This window comes from Orycteropus afer, unplaced genomic scaffold (genome assembly GCF_000298275.1).
Source record: "Orycteropus afer afer isolate SDZICR_OR568_19922 unplaced genomic scaffold, OryAfe1.0 scaffold00455, whole genome shotgun sequence".
NCBI lineage: Eukaryota > Metazoa > Chordata > Mammalia > Tubulidentata > Orycteropodidae > Orycteropus > Orycteropus afer.
In genome coordinates, this window is record NW_006922042.1 from 2200728 (window position 1) to 2222919 (window position 22192).

At 39.9% G+C, this 22192-nt stretch overlaps 1 protein-coding gene across 1 annotated transcript in view; it reads left to right on the forward strand.

The window, feature by feature from the left end:
- The window catches only part of ZFP62 (ZFP62 zinc finger protein), an 84298-nt gene extending 69114 nt beyond the window's left edge, over nucleotides 1-15184 (forward strand). Inside the window, exon 4 of the mRNA XM_042782745.1 lies at nucleotides 12468-15184. Coding sequence (XP_042638679.1) covers nucleotides 12468-15184 — 2717 coding nt within the window. The remainder of the gene's footprint in view (nucleotides 1-12467) is intronic.
- The last annotated feature ends 7008 nt before the right edge of the window (nucleotides 15185-22192 follow it).

Consider the following 22192-nt stretch of genomic DNA (forward strand, 5'->3'; position numbering starts at 1 on the left):
GGGTTTGAACTGCCAGCCTTGTGGTTAGCAGTCAAGTGCCTTAGGCACTATGCTACCAGAGCTCCTCCTAGGTTAGCAAATAAATGCCTTAACCCCTACAGCACCAGAGCTCCTTAAAAGTGCATGACAGTGGGTATCAAATTTTTGTGGATGATTTGAAAGAATGATGTAGAGTTGAAATAATGATGAAAAGTTTTGTTTTTACATGTCAATATTAACAATATGCCAAGCATGATATTCTTTGGAATTATTTAAGATGAATAATATTTAGGTGTTACCATAAAAAGCTTAAGAGTAGCTTTTCAAAGTTATTGTAAACTTGGGTTAGAGTCAACACTGCAGACTGAATGTTGCAAAGGGGCTGGGATTACTGCTAAGCAGGCATCCCGCAAGGTTGGCTACCAGCCTGGTCTTCACTCTAACCCCGCCGTAAACCGGTTCTTACCGGTGCCCCGGCGATATGCCTGGGTCTGCGTTCTTCCTCAGTCATCGCCCCCCCTGGGGAACTTGGCTGGGGGCCCTCCGCGCTATAGCTGAAGAGGGGGCAGAAACTCCCACAGCGCCAGCTACCCACGAAGACTCTCTAAGGTGGTTAGGGGCCCTCAGACCCTGCCTACTCACTTCCTCTGCTTCTCAGATCCTCCACTTTCCAGACTGCGCGGACGGACTTTCCCTCCTGGCACTTAAATCTGTTGTTAGGTTTTTATATATTCTACTGAACCATTTATTTACCTTATTATCTGTCTTCCTCGCGCCCCACCCGTAAATGCAAAGTTCTCAAAGCAGGAGGCTTCATACGTAATTTATAATATTGGTCCTCTAAGCACACCACCAAGCGGGCATTCAATAAATAGAAGTTGAGCTAAAGACCATTCCTCCTTCCTAGTATCATCGGAGCCACTCGTCGGAACGAAGGTTGGGCAATCCTACTTCCGTAGTGATACTGCCTCGGAAAGCCAAGGAGGGGTCGCTATGAGTCGGGGCCGACTCCACGGCAAACAACAACAACAACAACAACAGTATCATCAGCGCTCACCACTGGTCACGCGTCTGAACGAGTTGGGCGCCGGGGGGAATACCATCGAGTCAGTCCTCCAGAGTTCCAGAGAGGAATCGGAAGTGGCTCGGAGCCGACGCGTGTTCTTCCGTCCGGGCCGTCTGTGCTTTTGTCCCGCAGGCGGCCGGGCACCTGCGGCGCCGCCACAGCCAGTACGTGAGTCCGCGGGCTGCCGAGCTCTCGTTCCCGTCCCTTGCCAGCCACGCCCTTCCCTTCTTGGTCGGGTCCTTACTGCCCTTGGGGCCTCGGGCGGGGTCTGGGAGGCGCCCCCCCACACACCCTGCACACAAACCTCAGGAGGTGCGTTCCGCGTTAGGATAGGGAAGGGAAAACCTTGGGTAGCCGGGGTGTGTAGGGTGCACTCCCGGAGTCGATTGGGCTCTCTGAGGTCGCCAACTCCGGCAGGCCGAGCGGACTGTGGTCGGGTTGGGACTACTCGATCGGTAGAAGGATAGGGGCCCCGCTCTAGTAGTCACGGTCCTGAGGGAACCCCTGAAAACTGTTGTTGTTATTTGCGGTCGAGTCGGGTGATACCTGATTCAACCCTCTTTTTCTTTGGATGGGGTGTGTTGAGAGATACCTGCCGCAAGTATAGATCGAGGCCTTCCCCAGAGGAGTCTACCTGAGTATGGACGAGTCCCACAGGGTGAGAAGGTAGGGAGAGGAAGGTCGGGGAGACTACAGGACCTAGGGGCAGCCTGCAGGAACCGAGAGTAGTTCTAGAACTTTAGTGCTGCCCCAAGACCTTTGGACCTGGTGACCGCTAGTAGTGTTTTCTTTGTGAATGGTGAAGCTGTTTGTAAATGTATTTTCTGAATATGCAGTACATTGTATATAGTTTCAATATTAAAAACACAAGTATCCGTGAAAAGGCTTCCCCCTTCGTTCAGCATCTTCCTAAACCCCATCCCTTGAGGTAGCCACTTTTGTTTTAGTCATTGTATCTATCTATGAGTTCTGTATGGAAATACCAGTAAACATGAATGTAGTTAGTTCCCCTTTTGTCCTGTTTTACTTAATATACCTTTGATATCTTTATGTATCAGAATATAGAAAGCTTGCTTTTATTACTATTTTTTATTGCGCTGTGGTATTGGATTGGCCTTATTTAAATGTTCCAGATGTTCCATAATTTGCTGTATTAGCAGACATTGAGGTGTTTTTCCAATTTTTTTGTAACTTCAAACAGGCACTTAGTGCATTTTTACTAGGTGCAGTGCCTAAGGCATTTGACTGATAACCAGAAGATTCGCTGTTCAAATCCACTAGCTGCTCTGTGGAAGGAAAATGAGGCAGTCTACTTCCTTGAAGATTTACCATCTTGGAAACCTGAGGGGTGTCACTATGAGTTGGAATCTACTCGATGGCAGTGGGTTTGTTTGTTTAGTTAAGCCAAGGCTTTTAAAGAAAGGACTAAATCATAAAATAATTTTTGTTTTATATTAATTCAATCAGTTTTGACAGATTGTTAAATATGCCAAATCAGTATTACAGTAACTCATGGAGAGTGTTTAAACAAATAAAATTAAGTAGCTTTTCTCTCCTGAGATTTGTGTTTGTAATGCTTAGTCTTACACTAGCCTTATTGACTAATTTTATCAATGACTCTCTTCAAACTAGTCCCCACCCCTTTAGCATCAGAAAATTTCTCAGCCTCCGTTTTAGAAACTCTTCTTTGCTTACTTTATGCCACAGGATAACTAGAAATCACCACTACCAGGTATGGAGATTTTTAACTTTAAGGAAAAATCACCTTTTGTTCCTATTTATCCTTTAAGCAATAGAACTAATTCAGGTGTGTCACTTACAATTCAGATATTCATAAATTAATTACAATAATTAAAGCACTAACTATATTCTTTTTTCCTTTCTACATAACACTCCTGAGAATTACTTCACCTTAGTCCCATCTTTCATTTGTTCTATTCTCTCCCTTCCTAGGTACTCTTTCTTATGAGTTGGTGATCATTTTGTTGTCACTTTCCCACTTATTTTCTCCTTTTCTTTCTCTGTTCATCTCCAAGTCAGATATAACATCCAGGAACTCAAGGTGCAGGCACTTGAGATGGTAGGTTGATATGTGGAATACAGTTGATACTCTGGAAATCCAAACTACCTGCTGGACCTCTTGCCCCAGTTTTGGTAGTTGCTGTCAAGTTGGCTCAATTCATGATGACCTTATGTATGTATGCCACCAGAACTCTCTATATATAACATTAGTATGTTGTTAATAGAAAGAATTTCCAGCCAGAGTGCATCACAGTTCCTCTGTTATAAGTTACTGAGCCCTGACTGTACAGAGCAGGTACAGTAAGAATTAGGGACAGGTTCCTACTATATGTACCTTTCTAGGTATAGTACAACATGAACAAAAAGCATAGAGGTGCCCAGAGGTTCTAGATCATGTAATTTGGAAGGAAAGGATGGCATTCTATGATTGACACCCATCCAGCATTTAGAACATTAAGAAACTGAAATCTCAAACAATAGGTTAGTAAGGAATGTCTACCTTGAGCGTTGTGCTCTTTTAAGATATATATATGTGGAATCAAATTGACAAACGCAATGCAAAGTTTAGATAGGAAACTTAGGAGGCTGTGAGTTATGAGGCAGGAACAACTCAGAAAAGGAGAGAGAATGGTTGCACAATTTGAAGAATGTAATCAATGCCACTGAAATTATACATGTAGAAATTGTTGATGTATGCTATTGGTATATGCTCGTCTGTGTATATTCTCAACAACAAAAATAAAATATATGTTAAAAAGAAAGAAATTGAAACTTTTCTAGCTATCCCTATAGAGGAATTTTGCTTTTGGAGCAATTCTTTTCTTGTGTCGTAAGGGAGAGGCATATATATGACCTAGCCACCATGTTTGCTCTTCTTGATTGGATTATAGCAACTTTCTATAGGACTTTTTTTTCCCCTTCAATCTGTTCTCCCACTGCAACCAATATGAGTGATTTATTTTTCCTTTTACTTTTTTATTATGAAAATGTTAAATATACAGGAAAGGATACTAGTGCAATGAAATCTCTTACACCCATCACCCAGATTCAACAGTTAATCAGAATTATGCCATATTGGCTTTACCTTTCTAACACAGCTTCTAATTTAGCCAGAAGGCCATTAACACACACACCATCCTGAACCAACTCTTAACACCTTGATATTATCAAAAAGAAGTTGACAGACTACTTGGCCTGAGGTCTGTTTTTATATGGCCAGCAAGCTTTGAATGTTTTTTCTGAAAACATCGCCAACCCTCTTTAAAAGGACAAAGAAAAATAAGGGACAGAGTCTTGTGTGGCCCACATATCCTGAAATATTTGCTGTCTGGTCTTTTACAGAAAATGTTTGCTAATCTCTACATATTGATGAGGTTGCCCATAGGGTATGCAGAGTCAGAAGAGAAAAAATTCAAGATGGAACAGAGAACACCAGGAACATCCAAGGTGCTGCTGGCTGGGGAGTAAATATCTGGCCCTAGAACCTAGTTCAGTGACTTGGGCTAAGCAGCTAATGCAGTGTGGACTGAGTAGATGAGACATGAGGGAAATAGCACTGAAGACCACTGTTTCAAAACATGTAACTGTGAATGAGAGGTAGGATGTCAAAAGCAATAAATATCTGGGAGGAAAGGTATAGTTGAGGGAATTTTAAATTTACCTTTGATATTTTAAAATATTTTATTTAGAAATAATTTCAAATATACAAGAAAAGTTTCAGGAAATAAAAATAGAGAAAAGAACTTTATTCAGATTCACCTACAAACCAGAAAAAAAAATCCTAGTTGCTGGTGAGTCAATTCCAATTCACTATAGGATACAGAGCAGACCTGCCCTTTAGGGTTTCCAAAGCTATAATCTTTATGGAAGCAGACTGCCACATCTTTCTCCCACAGAGCAGCTGGTGGGTTCCAACCACCCACGTTGTGGTTGTCAGCTGAGCACTTTAACCACTGCAGCACCAGGACTCTTTAGATTGGTTAACATTTTACTTCATCCGTGCTCACTTTCTCTCTCTTGGTTATCTTGTGCTGGTATAAGAGAAATACCACAAGTAGGTAGCTTCAATAAACAGGGATTTATTCTCCTATAGTTTAGGGAGGCTAGAAGTCTGAGTTCAAGTGCCAATTCTAGGGGTTGGGTGAAAGCCTCTCAACCTGGGTCTTCAGTTCTGCCTCTAGCTTCTGTCCCACTGAAGCCAGAGCCTTCTCTTAGACAGCTGCTGGCTGCTGAGGCTGACAAACCCAAGGCTGACAAGTAAAATGGCACAGTCACAAAATGATCAAGTTCAAGTCGAGAAACAGTCTTAAGATCAGCAGACAACATGGCAGGCCACTGAGTTGAAGACTAGGCCAAATGCAGGATCCAGATGTGCCAGAAAGCTGGAGACCTTCCTGAAAGCTGCTTATATACTGGAAGCAGACCACATCCCTATGGTAGCTACTCTGCTCCTCACAGTAGGTTCTGCCGTGGAGTTGATTACCAGTCTCATCATGGGGAATACTACATCCAGCTGCCCAGCCACTCATAATCAGGCCCAGCCAAGTTGACACACAACCTTAGCTACCATACTCTCTCTTAACTCATTTTTCCCGTAAACCATTTGAGGGATGCTTATAGACATAAAGGAGCTCAGATGGCACAATGGTTAAGTTACTCGGCTGCTAACCAGGGTGTTGGCCGTAGAAAGATGAGGCAGTCTGCTTCCATGAAGATTTACAGCCTTACAAACCATACCAGGCAGTTCTACTCTGTCCTGTAGGGTCGCTATGAGTAGGAATTGACCCGATAGCAGAGAGTTTGGTTTTTTGCTCACATACATAATGTCTTTGTTATCCCTAGATATATATGGCAACATTTTCTAAGTATGGCAGTATTCTCTTACATGAGTACAGTGTCATCTTGAATGAATTAAAGGTTGATAATATTTTTATCTAATTTACCATTCATATTGCAATTTTGTCATTTGATAGATGGCCATTTTTCCCTCCAGTACATATCCTATGGAGATTAAATAATGAATTTAGTAGTCAAGTCTTAATGTTCTTTATTCTGGAACATTTCCATAATGTTTCTTTGTTTTTTATGAAAATGATATTTTTGAAAAGAGTTTACTTTTTACCACCACCACCCCTTTTTAGTAAAATGTTTTTCATTTTGGATTTGTTCGTATTTCTTTTAATTCAGGTTATCCATTCTCACAGGTGATGTGTCTTTCTCAAGTGTCAGGTCTGGAAGCACATGATGACCATCTGCCCTCATTGGTGATGTTAATTCAGAAGTAGAACACCTGACTTATTAAGATATTGTCTAATTTCTTCACTGTATATTTTTTTCCTTAGGTTTAGCATCCACTGATGATTCTTCCTTCATATAGTCTTTACTCTGATAGTTGCAAGATGCTGATTTTCTACCTCTACCACGCCCTCCCCCATTATCAGCTCACCCTTTCACTGCTGTAAGCAAGAGGCCTTCATTTTTCTGTTTGTTTGTGTAGTATCTGTATGAACTCAAAATTTTATTTTTTGAATGGTTTATAATTCATAACTGCACTTACTTACTATGGTGCCAAAGTTGGGGGTTCAAACTGACTCTTGGGTTCCTGGGATAGGCCTCCATCTTATTTTGAGCTTCTCTTTACTTACTGACATAAGATATTCCAGTTCATTCTGTATATACCCTGTCCCAACCCTGGAAATAGCTATTTCTTTGAGGACCCTTGTACCTTTTAGCAAGGGATGATAGTACAGATGGACCAAGAACAGGAGTCTAGATGTGCTCATTGACACTGAGGTAGTTTTTGTTTCTTGGCTTTTCAGCAGAAAGGGCTTAGGGATATATGCATGTAGATTTGTACATATATACAACAAAATCCAAACCCATTGCTGTCAAGTCAATTCCGACTCATAGCGACCCTATAGGACAGAGTAGAACTGCCCCATAGAGTTTCTGAACATAATCTTTATAGACGTAGACTCAGATCTCTCTCACACAGAAGCTGGTGGGTTCAAACTACCAACCTTTCAGTTAGAAGCCAAGCATTACGCCAACAGGACTCCTTTTATACATACATACAAAGACATACATACACATTATCATGCTTTCATAGGTAGCAAAAGTTACTGTGTTCTAGTTTATCTTTACTGTATAGAGAAGCACATACATGAATGTTTCCTTATTTTCCTTTCATACACTAAATGTAATGTTTGTGCTGTTTTTCATTTTTGCTTTTTTGACTTTACATTATATCCTGGAAATAGCTTGGTAACAATTCAGAGATATTCCTCATTCTCATTTGGTACTCCGTTGTGTAAAAGTGCCATAGTTTATTCAACTAGACTTAAATGCTTGGGCATATAGATAGTCTTTAAAAGATTTTGTAGTTAGAAACAATGCTACAGTGAATAACTTTGTACATATATACTTTTGTGTTGCTGGATATGTATCTTCAGTAAAAATTCCTAAAAGTGGGATTTCTGCATCAAAGGTTAAACGCATGCCTAGTTTTGTTAGATATTGGCAAATTCCCCAGGGGTTGTACTAAGTTGTTTTCCCAACAGTGTATGAGTGATCCTATTTTCCTGTAGCATCACCAGCAGAATGTAATCTTAAACTTTTGAATATTTGCCAATCTGACAGGAGAAAGGGTATCTTAGTATAGTTTTGATTTGTATTTCTCTTAGGAGTGAAGTTGAATGTCTTAATGTTTATGTACTATTTCAGTACTTTTTTATGAATTATCTGTTCATATTCTTTGTCCCTTTGTTTTTCAATTTTTCTTTCTTTATTATGGATATTATCCCTTTATATATGAAGTATGTTACAAATATTTTCTTTCACTTTATCATTTGTCTCTTAACTTTGCTTATGGCGTTTCCTTTTTGCCATGCAAGTTTCTTTTCATATAGTTAAATTAATCAATTTTGTTTTGTTCCATCTGTTTCATAGGTAGGAGCTCAGATGGTGTAGTGGTTAAAGCATTTGGCTGCTAACCAAAAGGTCAGTGATTCAAACTCACCAGCTTCTCTATGGAAGAAAGACAGTCTCCTTCCCTGAAGGCTTAACAGTCTTTGAAACCCAATGGTGGTGTGATAGTTAAGGTGGTTATTGTTGTCAGCTTGACTAGGCCTGGTTGAGTGGCTGGGCAGCTGGATGTAGTTGTTCCTCATAGTGAGATTGGCAATCAATACCATGGTGGAATTTAGTGGAGCAGCTGATAGCAGCTGAATAGCTACTTTAGGAATGTGGGCTGCTTCCAGTATATAAGAAGCAACTTTGAGGAAGATCTCTAGTTCTTTGGCACACTTGAACCCTGCATGTAGCCAAGTTGTTCAACAGCCTGCCATGCCCTGCCAATCTTGGGACTTTTTCTGGACTTGAATTAGTGGCCTGCCATGTTGTTTGGTGATATCGGGACTATGCCTTTTCATTTGTCAACCTTGGGTTTGTCAGCCTCAGCAGCCAACTGCTGCATGAGTGAAGAAAAGCCTCTAGCTGCTAGCTTCAGTGAGCTGGGAGCAAGAGGCAGAGCAGAAGCCCAGGGTTGAGGGGCTTTCACCCAACTCCTAGAGCCTGGCACTTTGAATTTGGACTTCTAGCCTCCAAAAATTTTAAGAATAAACTCCCTATTTGTTAAACCCATCCCATTTGTAATATTTTCTGTTAGAGCACCACAGTTGTTGTTGTTAAGTGCCGTCGAGTCGTTTCCAACTCATAGCGACCCCATGCACAGCAGAACAAAACACTGCCCGATCCCGCGCCAGCCCCACAATCCCTGCTATACTTGAGCCCATCATCGCAGCCACCGTATCAATCCATCTCCTTGAAGGCCTCCCCCTCTTTCGTCGACCCTCCACCCTACCAAGCATGACATCCTTCTCCAGGGAATGGTCCCTTCTGACAACATGACCAAAATAGGTGAGACGAAGTCTGGCCATTCTTGTTTCCAAGGAGCATTCTGGCTGCACTTCCTCCAGGACAGATCTGTTAGTTCTTTTAGCAGTCCACGGTACTTTCAGCATTCTTCGCCAGCACCACAACTCAAAAGCATCAACTCTCTTCGGTCTTCCTTATTCATTGTCCAGCTCTCACATGCATACGAGGTGATTGGAAATATCATGGCTTGTGCCAGGTGCACCTTAGTCCTCAAGGAGATATCCTTGCTCCTCAGCACTTGAAACAGTTCCTTCGCAGTTGACTTTTCCAATGCTACACGTCGTCTAATGTCCTGACTGCTGCTTCTGTTGGCATCAGTTGTAGAACCAAGCAACGTGAATTCCTTGACAACCTCAATCTTCTCTCCATTTATTGTGATGCTGCTCATTGGTCCAGTTGTGAGGATTTTTGTTTTCTTTATGTTGAGATGTAATCCATACTGCAGACTGTATTCTTCAGCCTTCATCAGTAGGTGCCTTAAGTTATCCTCACTTTCAGCAAGCAAAGTTGTATCGTCTGCATATCTCAGGTTGTTAATGATTCTTCCTCCAATCCTGATACCACAGAGGTAACCAACATAGGTGGTCACTATGAGTTGGAATCGTTTTTTTTTTTTTTTTTTTTGTTCCTTTCTTTTGAGTGTCACAGTTAGAAAGCTTTTCCCTGTACCCAGGTTGTATAGGCATTCATCCCTGTTTTCTTCTAGTTTCATTAGCTTCAGTTTTTTTTTTTTTTTTATATAGATCTCTGCTACATTTAGCTCATTCTTAGGAATGGTGTAAGGAATGATTCAAATTTGTCTTTTACCAAATGGTATTGTACTTGTTTCAAACTATGAAAAAGACCATCTTTGCCCCAGTAATTTGGGATACCAGCTTTGTCATATACTTGATTTCTGTATGTAGTTGGGTCTGTTTCTAGACTTCCTATTCTATTCCATTAGTCTATCTATTCATACACCAGTACTGTTATTTTAATTATAGGGACTTGCTTTGTAGTGTAATTCAGTGTCTTGTATGGCTAGTCTCACTTCATAGATTTCCCTTTTTTGTTTGTTTTTTTCCCCTAGCAATGCAGGGGAATGGGGCAGGGACACGTGTGTTTAGGGGATTTGGTATTATGGCTATAGGAACTTGACATCTTTCTGTCCTGAAGACTGAGAGTCAGTAGAGGTGGAGGGGCCAAGGCTAAAGGGGAAATGGATTGAGCAAGGTTCCTAATGTGGTATGGAAGCAGGATTCAGAGGACAGATAAAAGGTTTGGTCCTGTTGATGGTTAGAATTCTACTGCATACCCAGTAGCCCTCACATTTGAACTGCCATGGACTGCTGTGTCCAAAGTAATAATGAAAGGGATGTAGGTAAACTAGTATGTGCCATAATTCATCATTGATCTCTGATGATCTGTGGTTAATGCTCTCAGGTAAACTACATTTTGTTTTAATGTCTGCTGAATGATAGTTTAGTTTATTTTCCTGGTGATAACCTGAGTTCCTGGCCTCCTTGCTTGTTCTGTAAATTTTAACTCAGTTTATCATTTCCATAAGCATAAGGTAGACCATGAGTGTGATTCCTTTTACATGTTATTAAAAAATGTGTATCCTACTTTCCTTTTATGCCTTTCCTTCCTCCTCACATATCCACAAACAGCATTTCTAAATAGGATTGACAGGATTCTTGATTTCTGACAAGAAAATCTGATACCCAGGTTAATACAGGGAGATCTAACTGGACGCTCTGGTAGCATAGTGCCTAAGGCACTTGACTGCTAAGCAGAATGTTTGTGGTTCAAACCCATGAGACACTCCTTGGAAGGAAGGTTGGGCAATCTACTTCTGTAGTGATACCACCTCAGAAACCCAAGGAGGGGTCGCTATGAGTCGGGTCCAACTTGACAGCAAGGAACAACAACAATTTTTAACTGAGTTGAATCATAGATGTCTGAGGAGCTCTAGTGGTACAGTGGCTAAGGTATTTGGCTTCTAACCAAAAGGTCAGCAGTTCAAACTCACCAGCCGCTCCATGGGAGAAAGATTAGGCAGACTGTTTCCGTTAATATTTACAGCCTTAGAAACCCTGTGGGACAGTTCTACTCTGTCCTATACATAGGATTGCTAAGAATCAGAATCAACTCAAAGGCAGTGGTATGGTTTTTTGGAATCATGGATGTCTAGTCATCTAACCTTGGAGGATAACTGGCTTAGAACTGTTTCTTTTATCCTAAGGATCAGTCTGTCCATTAGTGAATGCCAGTGGAGTACCAGTTACATATAGAGTGCCTACAAAGTGTGATCTGTGGACAAGATCTACCTTGGCCCTAAAATCTGCTTTGGGAAGGAGCTTGTCTTCTATTAGTCCTGTGCTTTATGAACAGGTTCCAACCTGGTCCAATATAATTTGTCTTAACAATTACAATACTATAATAAATAATAATAGCATTTATATATCATTCATCAAGTGACAGGCATTTTTCTAAATGCTTTATGTGCTACCTCATTTAATATTCAGAACAACCCTATTGTACTTATTTTACAGATGAGGAAACTGGCACAAAAAGTTTAACTTTCTCAAGCCACATAACTAGATTTTTGAAGTTAGGTAGTTATTACTTCTTTGCTTGATGGTTTGCATTTTTGCTTTTAGTCTTTGATATACCCTGACTATAGTTATCATAGGAGCTCTGGTAGCATAGTGCCTAAGGCACTTGACTGCTAACCAGAAGGCTGGTGGTTCACACCTACCAGCCACTCCTTAGAAGGAAGATTGGGCAATCTACTTCCATAGTGATAATGCCTCAGCAACCCAAGGAGGGGTTGCTATGAGTTGGGCCCGACTTGATGGCACATAACAACAACAACATAGTTATCGTATTCATAAATGGGCCACAGTGTTCTTCTGTATACAGTTCCTCTAATGATAAATGGGGACTGCCCACTTTCAGGGTCATTGTTATTCCTGTAGGTAAAGTTTAGGAGGCCAGACCAACCTTAGTAGTGGCAGCTTTCTTTCTTTCCCATCTCTGATATTGCCATTCTCATGATTTCATAACCATCTCCCACTTACTTGTTTTTGCTCTTTAGTTTTATTTGTTCACTGCTGATTTTGTCATCCTAACTTGTCTTACTTATTATATTTTTTTGTGCTCCTGTTTAGAGATTTCTTATATTCTCTTTTTCCATAACTTGGTGACATTGTTAGGAAATTAATCTGTTCTACAGCTTAGTTCTGTGCATGATTTCAACTCATTTTCAACCTGCCTTCATGCTAAGCTGTTATACAAGAATAGAAGAACTTTTTGCCATTGAAAATTCAGGGCTCTAGCATTTTCACGTTATCTCCACAGGGGTAGAAATTTTGGCATGTCCACTGCTGTATCACCAGTGCAAGTTAATGAGTGGGTTTTGATGTAACTCTCCCATTTCTTCTAAACAAAGTAAACAGTTATCATTTTTGTTTTCTTGATTTAGTGTCACATTTGAAGACGAGGAGCACTGAGCATGAGAAATCAACTGAAAACTATGAAAATTTTGGAAATGCAGAATCTAAGTTGCCACAAATGGAAGATCTTCACAAGGATTATATACAAGAATCTAAAGTTGGTGAAACTTGTGATTGGGATAGCAAGGTAGAGAATCAGTTGGAAAAGACTGAGGGTAAAAGAATGAAGGAAGGGAAAAGTGGCATCAGGGAAAAGATCGGCAAAGCCAAGAACACAGCAAATGTAAAGACAGAACAGGAAAATGAGGCATCTGAGAAAAGTTTACACTTGAGCTCAAAAGATATTACACATAAGACTGTCTGTACAGAACAGATAAACAGTGAACAAGGTCAATGTGTGGAAAACATTAATGGAAACTCTCACCCCAGTCTACAGCAGAAAACCAGCACTGTTAAGAAATCACACAAATGTGATGAATGTGGGAAGTCCTTCAAATATAATTCCCGCCTTGTTCAGCATAAAATTATGCACACTGGCGAAAAACGCTATGAGTGTGATGACTGTGGAGGGACTTTCCGGAGCAGCTCAAGCCTTCGAGTCCACAAACGGATCCATACTGGGGAGAAGCCGTACAAGTGTGAGGAATGTGGGAAAGCCTACATGTCCTACTCCAGCCTTATAAACCACAAAAGCACCCATTCTGGAGAAAAGAACTGTAAGTGTGATGAGTGTGGAAAATCCTTCAATTACAGCTCTGTTTTAGACCAGCATAAAAGGATCCACACTGGGGAGAAGCCCTATGAGTGTGGTGAATGTGGGAAGGCCTTCAGGAACAGCTCTGGGCTCAGAGTCCACAAAAGAATACACACAGGGGAAAAGCCCTATGAATGCGACATCTGTGGGAAAACCTTCAGTAATAGCTCTGGCCTTAGAGTCCACAAAAGGATCCACACAGGTGAGAAACCTTATGAATGTGATGAATGTGGGAAGGCCTTTATTACTTGCAGAACACTTTTAAACCATAAAAGCATCCACTTTGGAGATAAACCCTATAAATGTGATGAATGTGAGAAGTCTTTTAATTACAGTTCTCTCCTTATTCAGCATAAAGTCATCCACACTGGAGAGAAACCTTATGAATGTGATGAGTGTGGAAAGGCCTTCAGGAACAGTTCAGGCCTTATAGTGCATAAAAGGATCCACACAGGAGAGAAACCTTATAAGTGTGATGTCTGTGGCAAAGCATTCAGTTATAGCTCAGGCCTCGCAGTCCATAAAAGCATTCATCCTGGGAAAAAAGCCCATGAATGTAAAGACTGTGGAAAATCCTTCAGTTATAACTCTCTTCTTCTTCAACATAAAACCATTCACACTGGAGAGAGACCTTACGTATGTGATGTGTGTGGGAAAACCTTCAGAAACAATTCAGGCCTCAAAGTACACAGAAGGATCCATACTGGGGAAAAACCTTATAAATGTGATGTGTGTGGGAAAGCCTATATCTCACGCTCTAGCCTTAAAAATCACAAGGGAATACATCTTGGAGAGAAGCCCTATAAATGCAGCTATTGTGAGAAATCCTTCAATTACAGCTCTGCCCTTGAACAACATAAAAGGATTCATACTAGGGAGAAACCCTTTGGATGTGATGAGTGTGGAAAAGCCTTCAGAAATAATTCAGGCCTTAAAGTACATAAACGAATTCACACTGGGGAGAGACCTTACAAATGTGAAGAATGTGGGAAAGCCTACATCTCACTTTCAAGCCTTATAAATCATAAAAGTGTACATCCTGGGGAGAAGCCCTACAAGTGTGATGAGTGTGAGAAAGCTTTTATCACATACCGAACCCTAGTAAATCACAAAAAAATTCATCTTGGGGAAAAGCCCTTCAAGTGTGATGTGTGTGAGAAATCTTTTAATTACACCTCACTCCTTTCTCAACACAAAAGGGTGCACACGAGAGAGAAACCCTTTGAATGTGACAGGTGTGAGAAGGTCTTCAGAAACAACTCAAGCCTTAAAGTACATAAGAGAATCCATACCGGAGAGAAGCCCTATGAATGTGATGTGTGTGGAAAAGCCTACATCTCACACTCAAGCCTTATTAACCATAAAAGTACTCACCCTGGCAAGACACCCTTTACATGTGATGAATGTGGAAAAGCTTTTTTCTCAAGTAGAACTCTTATAAGCCATAAAAGAGTCCATCTTGGGGAGAAACCCTTTAAATGTGTTGAGTGTGGGAAATCTTTCAGTTACAGCTCACTCCTTTCTCAACACAAGAGGATCCACACAGGAGAGAAGCCCTATATTTGTGACTGGTGTGGGAAGGCCTTCAGGAACAGCTCGGGCTTAACAGTGCATAAAAGGATTCATACAGGTGAGAAACCTTATGAATGTGATGAGTGTGGGAAGGCATACATCTCACATTCAAGTCTTATCAACCATAAAAGCATCCACCGTGGGAAGCAGCCCTATAATTGTGAGTGTGGGAAATCCTTCAATTATAGATCAGTGCTTGACCAACACAGAAGGATCCACACTGGAAAGAAGCCATACAGATGTAATGAGTGTGGGAAGGCTTTTAATATCAGATCAAATCTTACCAAGCATAAAAGAACCCATAGTGGAGAGGAATCTTTAAATGTGATATATGTGGGAAATTATAGTAGCACATCACAGAAGATAATCCTTGAGGGAGGGAATGTTCTCGATGGGACCAGGATGAGAATCTCTTTGTAGAAGGTAGAGCTTACCAAGTCTCAAACAGCTCAAAGGAAAGAATGAATGTAAGAATATCTGAGATTCTTATTCATGGCTTATAATTTACATAGTCTAAATGAAATTTTTCTAGATGATTGAATAATCTTTTCAATGTTATTCTAATTCTTAGTCAACAAGAAAGACTCCTCAATGTCAAGGTGGTGGAACCTTTATGGAATATAAAATACTTCATACCAAGGATACAACCTCTCAAGGTGATGGGAGTGTGGAAAGAATCTTCAAAATAAAGCACAGACGTAAAATGGATGAGAAAAGAACTTCAGTTAGGAATCATGTAACTACCATCAGAAAGTTTATATTTGGATAAATTCTATGAATAGAAATGTAGTCAATTTGAGTATAGCTTTGAATCCCAGTTATATATTGGTCAGTGGAAAAGTCCAAGAAGGTCACCAAAAGGCAAATTCAGGGACAGACTGCCTTCAGGGAATATATTTAATAGTGATAATGTATGAATTTGATATAATTGAATGATTTAGGGGGATGATGACAACGTATGAAACAAAATTTGAATTTCAGCGTAAGAAAAACAAGGTATAGACTGTTCAAAATTTAACAGGAGATAGGAACATTAAAAATGTAAGTTGATTGGAATGTGCTACTGTAATATTGTAATAAAAAAATCTGATGCTATCGAGTCAATTCCAACTCATAGTGACCCTATAGGACAGTAGAACTTCCCCATGAAATTTTCAAAGCTGTAATCTTTATGGAAGAGTTCTTCCATGGAGTGGCTGGTGGGTTCACACTGCTGACTTTTCAGTTAACAACCAAGCACTTAACTGCTGCACCACCAGGGGTCCTAATGTTGCAATATGCTAGTTGAATTGGTGAAGCTTTTTAAAAATTTCAAATGGATCCCCTCAAGGAATGATGAATGTGTAATGGTGAAAAGCTTAAAGGTGGTATTCACATTTTGTGCTACAATAGAAGGCCAGCATGAATTGGATTTCAGTACATTCAATAAATATGGAATACATCTTCATGATTTTGCACCTTAAACATGGCAGAAAGAATTGATTCAGGGATTCCTATGAATAGGAAGCTGGGAAGGAGGGCATTGCATTGCAGGAGCTAAAAGGCTAAGTAGCTATCAGTAGTTGACAGAATTCATGCTTTGTAAGTAATCCTGTTAAATGTTTGTTTTGGAATGTGTTATTGTAAGGATATGCACATATTGTCTGTTGTAAAATGTTATGAATACTTTGTTCAGGGCTAACTCTCTTCCATGAAGGCCAGATAGTTAAGGTAAGGTGGAACTCCAATAAACAAATTCCTCAAATGTAAACAGGCTATGACTTACTTTAGATGGAGCAGTATACAGAGAAAGCTATTCAGAATGTCAGATCTTTATGAGGGTGTTATACCAGATCCAAATCAGGGAGGGTAGCAGGGTATTGTCCCACAGGGCTGGTAGCTTAGGATTCATGAGAAGTTAGGTTGTACCTCCACCAGGAGAAAAATGGTTTTCAGGGCTCCTGATTAACTGTCCAGGAATACTCCAAGTGGAGCCAATTCAATAGAGACTGAATTCTAAGATTCAGTTCTCTGGATCCAGTGATGCACACTATACAGTAAGTTTTAATAGAGGGAAGAAGGTTTGGAGGTAGGAAAAGGAGAAGGAAAGAGCATTTCTGTGACTCCACTTTGGAATGTTGTGACCATACTTCTTTCTTCTTCTCTGTATTGATTCCCAGTGGTCTGCAGTGCCCAGATTGAACCTTCATTTACTGAATGTGTGACCAGCTCTAACTTAAGTGATCAGATCACATGAAGTTTCTATGTGTCCCTTGTGAGCCAAGGTGATTGATGTGTCAGTGGCTTGAATTCTACCCTATACACGTGTACTTGAGCTCCATCTGGACCCAATACACCGCCTACTTTTGGATGTGACAGGTTAAATAACAAACGAAAGAATGACCAACATCCAGATGGCAATTCACACTGCTTCTGTGTGCTGCACTGAGGGACATGTTCTGACTTCTACCACCACTGACTCAGGATGAGGAACCCCTGAGGAACAGATTCATGCCCCTTGGGTTGATCCAGAACATGATGCAGGTTTCTGGGTTTCATTCCTTCCCAAGGAGCTGATAGGGTATGTATCCAATGAGGTGGTGTGGCTTAGCCCTCCTAAGTCCTCCCTAGGATTCAAGCTGCTATAGAGCCTTTCACCACCACTTTCCAGAAGAAAGTTTGATATCTAAGAAGGAAACACAAAGGCAATGAGTAGGCAAATCAAACACTGAATAAAACATTAATAGTGTCAAGTTTTCAGGGCTAAAGATAGAATTAAAATTTTAGACAAAGTAGGTAAATTGGAAGCTGAATGAAAGTGGCCTAAAGTACTTCCATCATCTAGAAGGAAGGTCAAGATAGTGGTTAAGTCTAGATTTTATTAAGTTAAATATGTATGGACAATCACTAAAAAGATAGAACCAAAATATAAATTTATTTTAAAACTGGGATTGAAAAAGGCCAAAAATAGTGGGAAAATGGGAGAGGTAAGACAAGACTTTCTAGTAAAGGTGAGCTAGTTTATTTGGATCAATTTCCCACCAAAAATCAATGAAAAAGACTGCATAGACAGCTCTCCCAAGAGCACATTGAGGGTGAAAAGATGGTAATCCTTGGCAGTTTTAGAATGGAGTCCTGTAATCAGAGAGATGTACTCTATGGTTGGGTGCTGTCTTAAGTTGTTGTGTTGTTGTTTGCCATCAAGTCGGCCCCGACTCATAGCGACCCCTCCTTGGGTTTCCGAGGCAGTATCACTACGGAAGTAGGATTGCCCAACCTTCCTTCCAAGAAGTGGCTGGTGGGTTTGAACCGCCAGCCTTCTGGTGAGCAGTCAAGTGCCTTAGGCACTATGCTACCAGAGCTCAGTTCTCTAGAGAAGCAAAAACTGTATCTTAAGTATATACAGAGAGAAATTTATCTCAAGGGGATGGGTCACACAGTTGTAGTGGCTGGCAACTCCCAAATCCATGGGTCAGATGTCATGTTTGTTGATGAATCCAAGGTTGTCAGGCAATATAGTAGCCTGTTGGCTTTAGATGCTGACATATCCAAGATTGGCAGATAAAATGGTAGGTTGTTGTCTCACAGACTGAAGGCAACAGTCCCAAGATTGGGAGGGTGCTGGTTCAAGTCCAGATGATGAACTAACTGCAGGACATCCATATGTATTGGAAGCAGGCCCCTTCCTGAGGAAACTCCCTTTCAACTGATTGAATGCTCACAGCAGATCTCATCATGGAGGGTACTACGTTATGTCAGATCTCATCATGGGTAATGGCTACATCATGACTGCTAAAGCACTGAGAATCATGGTCCAACTAAGTTGACAGGGTCAGAAGGTCAGGGTCTGGCTCAACAAAGGTAGTGATTCTTAATAGGAGATCTTTCCAAAGATAAACTGGGTTCCCAAAATACTACACTCAGTATAAGGTAAACCAGATCTAAACTCACTCCTCTTCCCCAACTCCAGGGGACTGTAGAAGCAGCTGGCTTATTACTGAGCAGAGCAATAGAAGAAAAAATATCCCTGACAAGTTATGGTCCCAGTCAGCCCTTCCACAACCTGATACCTGGCAGAAGCAAAAACATCACTCGGAAGAGGACTTGTTTAATCTAGACCTCAGGTAATCCCTATGAATATTTTTTTTTCAGGGACAATGATTAACAAGCAATCAAAACTAACCAGGCACGTAAAGTAAAAAAGGCAACATGAATAAAAAATAGCAGAAAATGAGAAGTTAAGTGTGCTTAAAAGAATTGAAGAAATTTTTTTAAATTGAAAATTGCAGGGGAATGAAAATTGTTAAAGGTAAAATTACATATTTGAAAAAGAACCAATCAGAACTCCAAGGCTTCATTGATAGGTTTTAAAACACATTTGATCTCAGAGCAGAAAGAATGTAGAAAAGGGAGTGGGCCTGAAAATTGTCCAGGACTGATGAAAAATACAAGTTTCCAGATTTAAAAACCCAAAGAACACAAAGCCAGATAAATTTATTTTTTAAAATAATTATAACTACAGTACAGATCATATAACTGCAGGAAGGGAAGGAAATTCTTAGATAAGACAAAAAATTACCTTAACAAAGCAAAGGAAGAAACTGGTAGGAGCACAAGACTTAAAGGCACCTGATAATGCACAGTCTTATGATAATAGTAATAATCTACAAGTGGGTCTATACATAGACACTCAAGCTGAATGGGTGGGAAAGTGACAGGATATTTCTGCATATGTATATGTGTAGCAAATAAACCCATGAATACAGTAGAGCATGCAGGGGACAAAGTCATGAAAACTTAGCCATAATGAAACACCTTGAGGGAATGAGTCACTAGGCCTGGGAGCTCAGGGCTATAGTCTCAGGGGCACTAAAGTCAATTGGCATAACATAGCCCACAATGTTCACCCTAGTTTGGCGAGTAGCAGCTGGCATCTTAAAATCTTGTGAGTAGCCATCTAAGGTGCAACTATTGGTCTTTCCCTGTCACAAGAGTGAAGAAAATCAATGGCACAAGGAAACAATTAGGCCAAAGGACTAATGGACAACATGAACCCCAACCTCCATGAATGACCCTTAGACCACAACTAGATGGTATCCAACTACAACTGCTGACCTCTGAAAGGAATCACAATAGGAGATCCAGATAGGGAGAAAATGTGAAACAAAACTCAAAACCATGAAAAAGACCAGGCTTACTGATCTAAAAGAGAATGGTGGAACCCCTGAGACTGTGGCCCTTAGATAACCCTTCAAGCCTGGGGTTGAATTTATCCCTTCTAGCTCAACTTTTAGCCAAACAATAGGCCTATAAAGTGAACAGTAACACCAGAAAGGGACACACTCCAGAACGATCAACCATGCAAGATCAAGAGGGCAGCATTTGCACAAGGATAAAGCTCAGAAAGCAGGAAGGGATAGGAAAGGTCAAAGGAAAATGGTATTCGCAGGGAGGAAGTGAGGAGTGCTGTTACATTATGGGGATTACAGTTGACATCACAAAACAAAATATGCATTGTTGAAAACCAGTTTGCTCTGTAAACTTTCACCCAAATGACAGTTGTTTTTTTTAATAGCTTCAAAAGTAAGACTTGTTAGACATTTCAGCAGCAACAAAAAGAAAGTGGAATGAAATTGTCTTGCTAGAGATAGAAAATAACAGTCAACCTAAAATCTTTTATACCCAGTGAAAATATCTTTCAAGAATGGGGACAAAATAACCACACTTTAAAACAAACAAAAACTGAAAATTCATTCTGCAGATCCTCACTAAAAGAAATTTTAAATAATGCACTTTAATACAGAAGGAAAATGATTCTGAGATGCAAAAGAAATGAAGAGCAAAGAGAATGGGAAATACGCACAAATGTAAATGGACATTTTACATGAAACAATTAAAAAAATCCACAGAGTTGTTAAGATAGACCTGAAATTCCAGACAACAGTATTATATAAGTCAAAGAGGAGTAATAGATTTGAGGAATTCCAAATTATAGTTTTTGGTAGGCAGTAAAGCTTTGATTAATTTCATGAATACTTTAAAATCTGGGGTAATTAGAATGTATCATTTAAATACTAAAAACCTACTGCCATTGAGTCGATTCCAACTCATAGGATAATAATTTAAAAAGCAAAAGAGAACAAAAAAATAGACAAAGAAAATACAGATGGTAGATCTTAAGCCAAAAATAATCTTTTCATTCAATATAATTTTGTTAAGTAGCAAGCATTGTCAAGACTAAAGTACAAAAAAAAAAAAAACGGACCCCTCCAATTGCTGGAGAGTCTATCACAACTCACAGAGACCCTTTATGTTTCAGAATACGGTCGCACTCCATGGAGTTTTCGATGGCTGATGTTTTGGGTCACTAGATCTTTCTTCAACGTTGTCTCTAGGTAGACTAGAACTGCCAGTCTTCCTGCTCTTAGTCCTTTGCACCACCCATGCATTCTAATACTAAAGAACAAGACCCCACTATCATGCAGCTTTATAAGAGATATCTTAAATATAAAAGACACAAAGTTTGAAAGAGAAGAATGGAAAGATGCTGTATGAATTATATAGTAACCAATAGAAAACTAGTGTAACTTAATCTATTCCTAGAGACGGGTGGGGGTCATTGAATACAAAAGGTTCAGGGAAGAGAAAATACCGGGAAGACAATAGTTTTATGTTAGTATATAATAATATAGTTCAAAAGATTGACAAAAATTTACAGAACAAAAAGGAGAAATATATAAATTCACAATCATCATGGGAAGTTTTACACCTCTTTCAGCAATTAATAGCATAAGCAGACTAAAAAGTAGTAAAGATGCATACTTGAACAATACAATTAAGAAGATAAACACTTTTTTCAATCACACATGGAACATTTTGAAAAAAAAAATTATTACATACAGACCCATAAAGCAAGTTTCAACAAAATTTAAAGAACTGAAATCATAGAGTATGTTCTCTAACCATGCAGTTAGGCTAGAAAATAATTTCAAAAATACTTAGCACTTCCCTGTTATGTTCAGACATTTAAAAATATATTTCTAAATAAAGGATGGTTTGAAAATATTTTGAACTGAATGGTAATGAAAATACTTGTCAAAACCAATGGATTGTGGCTTTAGCAGTTTAAAAAAAAAATTGCCATTGAGTCAGTTCCAACTCATACCAAACCCTGTAGGACAGAGAACTGCTCCCATAGGGTTTCCAAGGTTGTAATCTTTATGTGAGTAGACTGCCACAGCTCTCCTGCAGAATGGCTGGTGGGTTTGAACCCTTGACTGTTTGGTTAGTAGCTGAGCACTTAATCACTGTGCCACCAAGGCTCCACTTAAGCAGAACTTAGAATTGCATAGCCTAAACAAGATATTTTTAAAAAATAAAAAAACATAGTAATTGATCATCCATGCCTGATCTTACAAAGTTAGAACAATCACAAATTCCTAAAAAAAG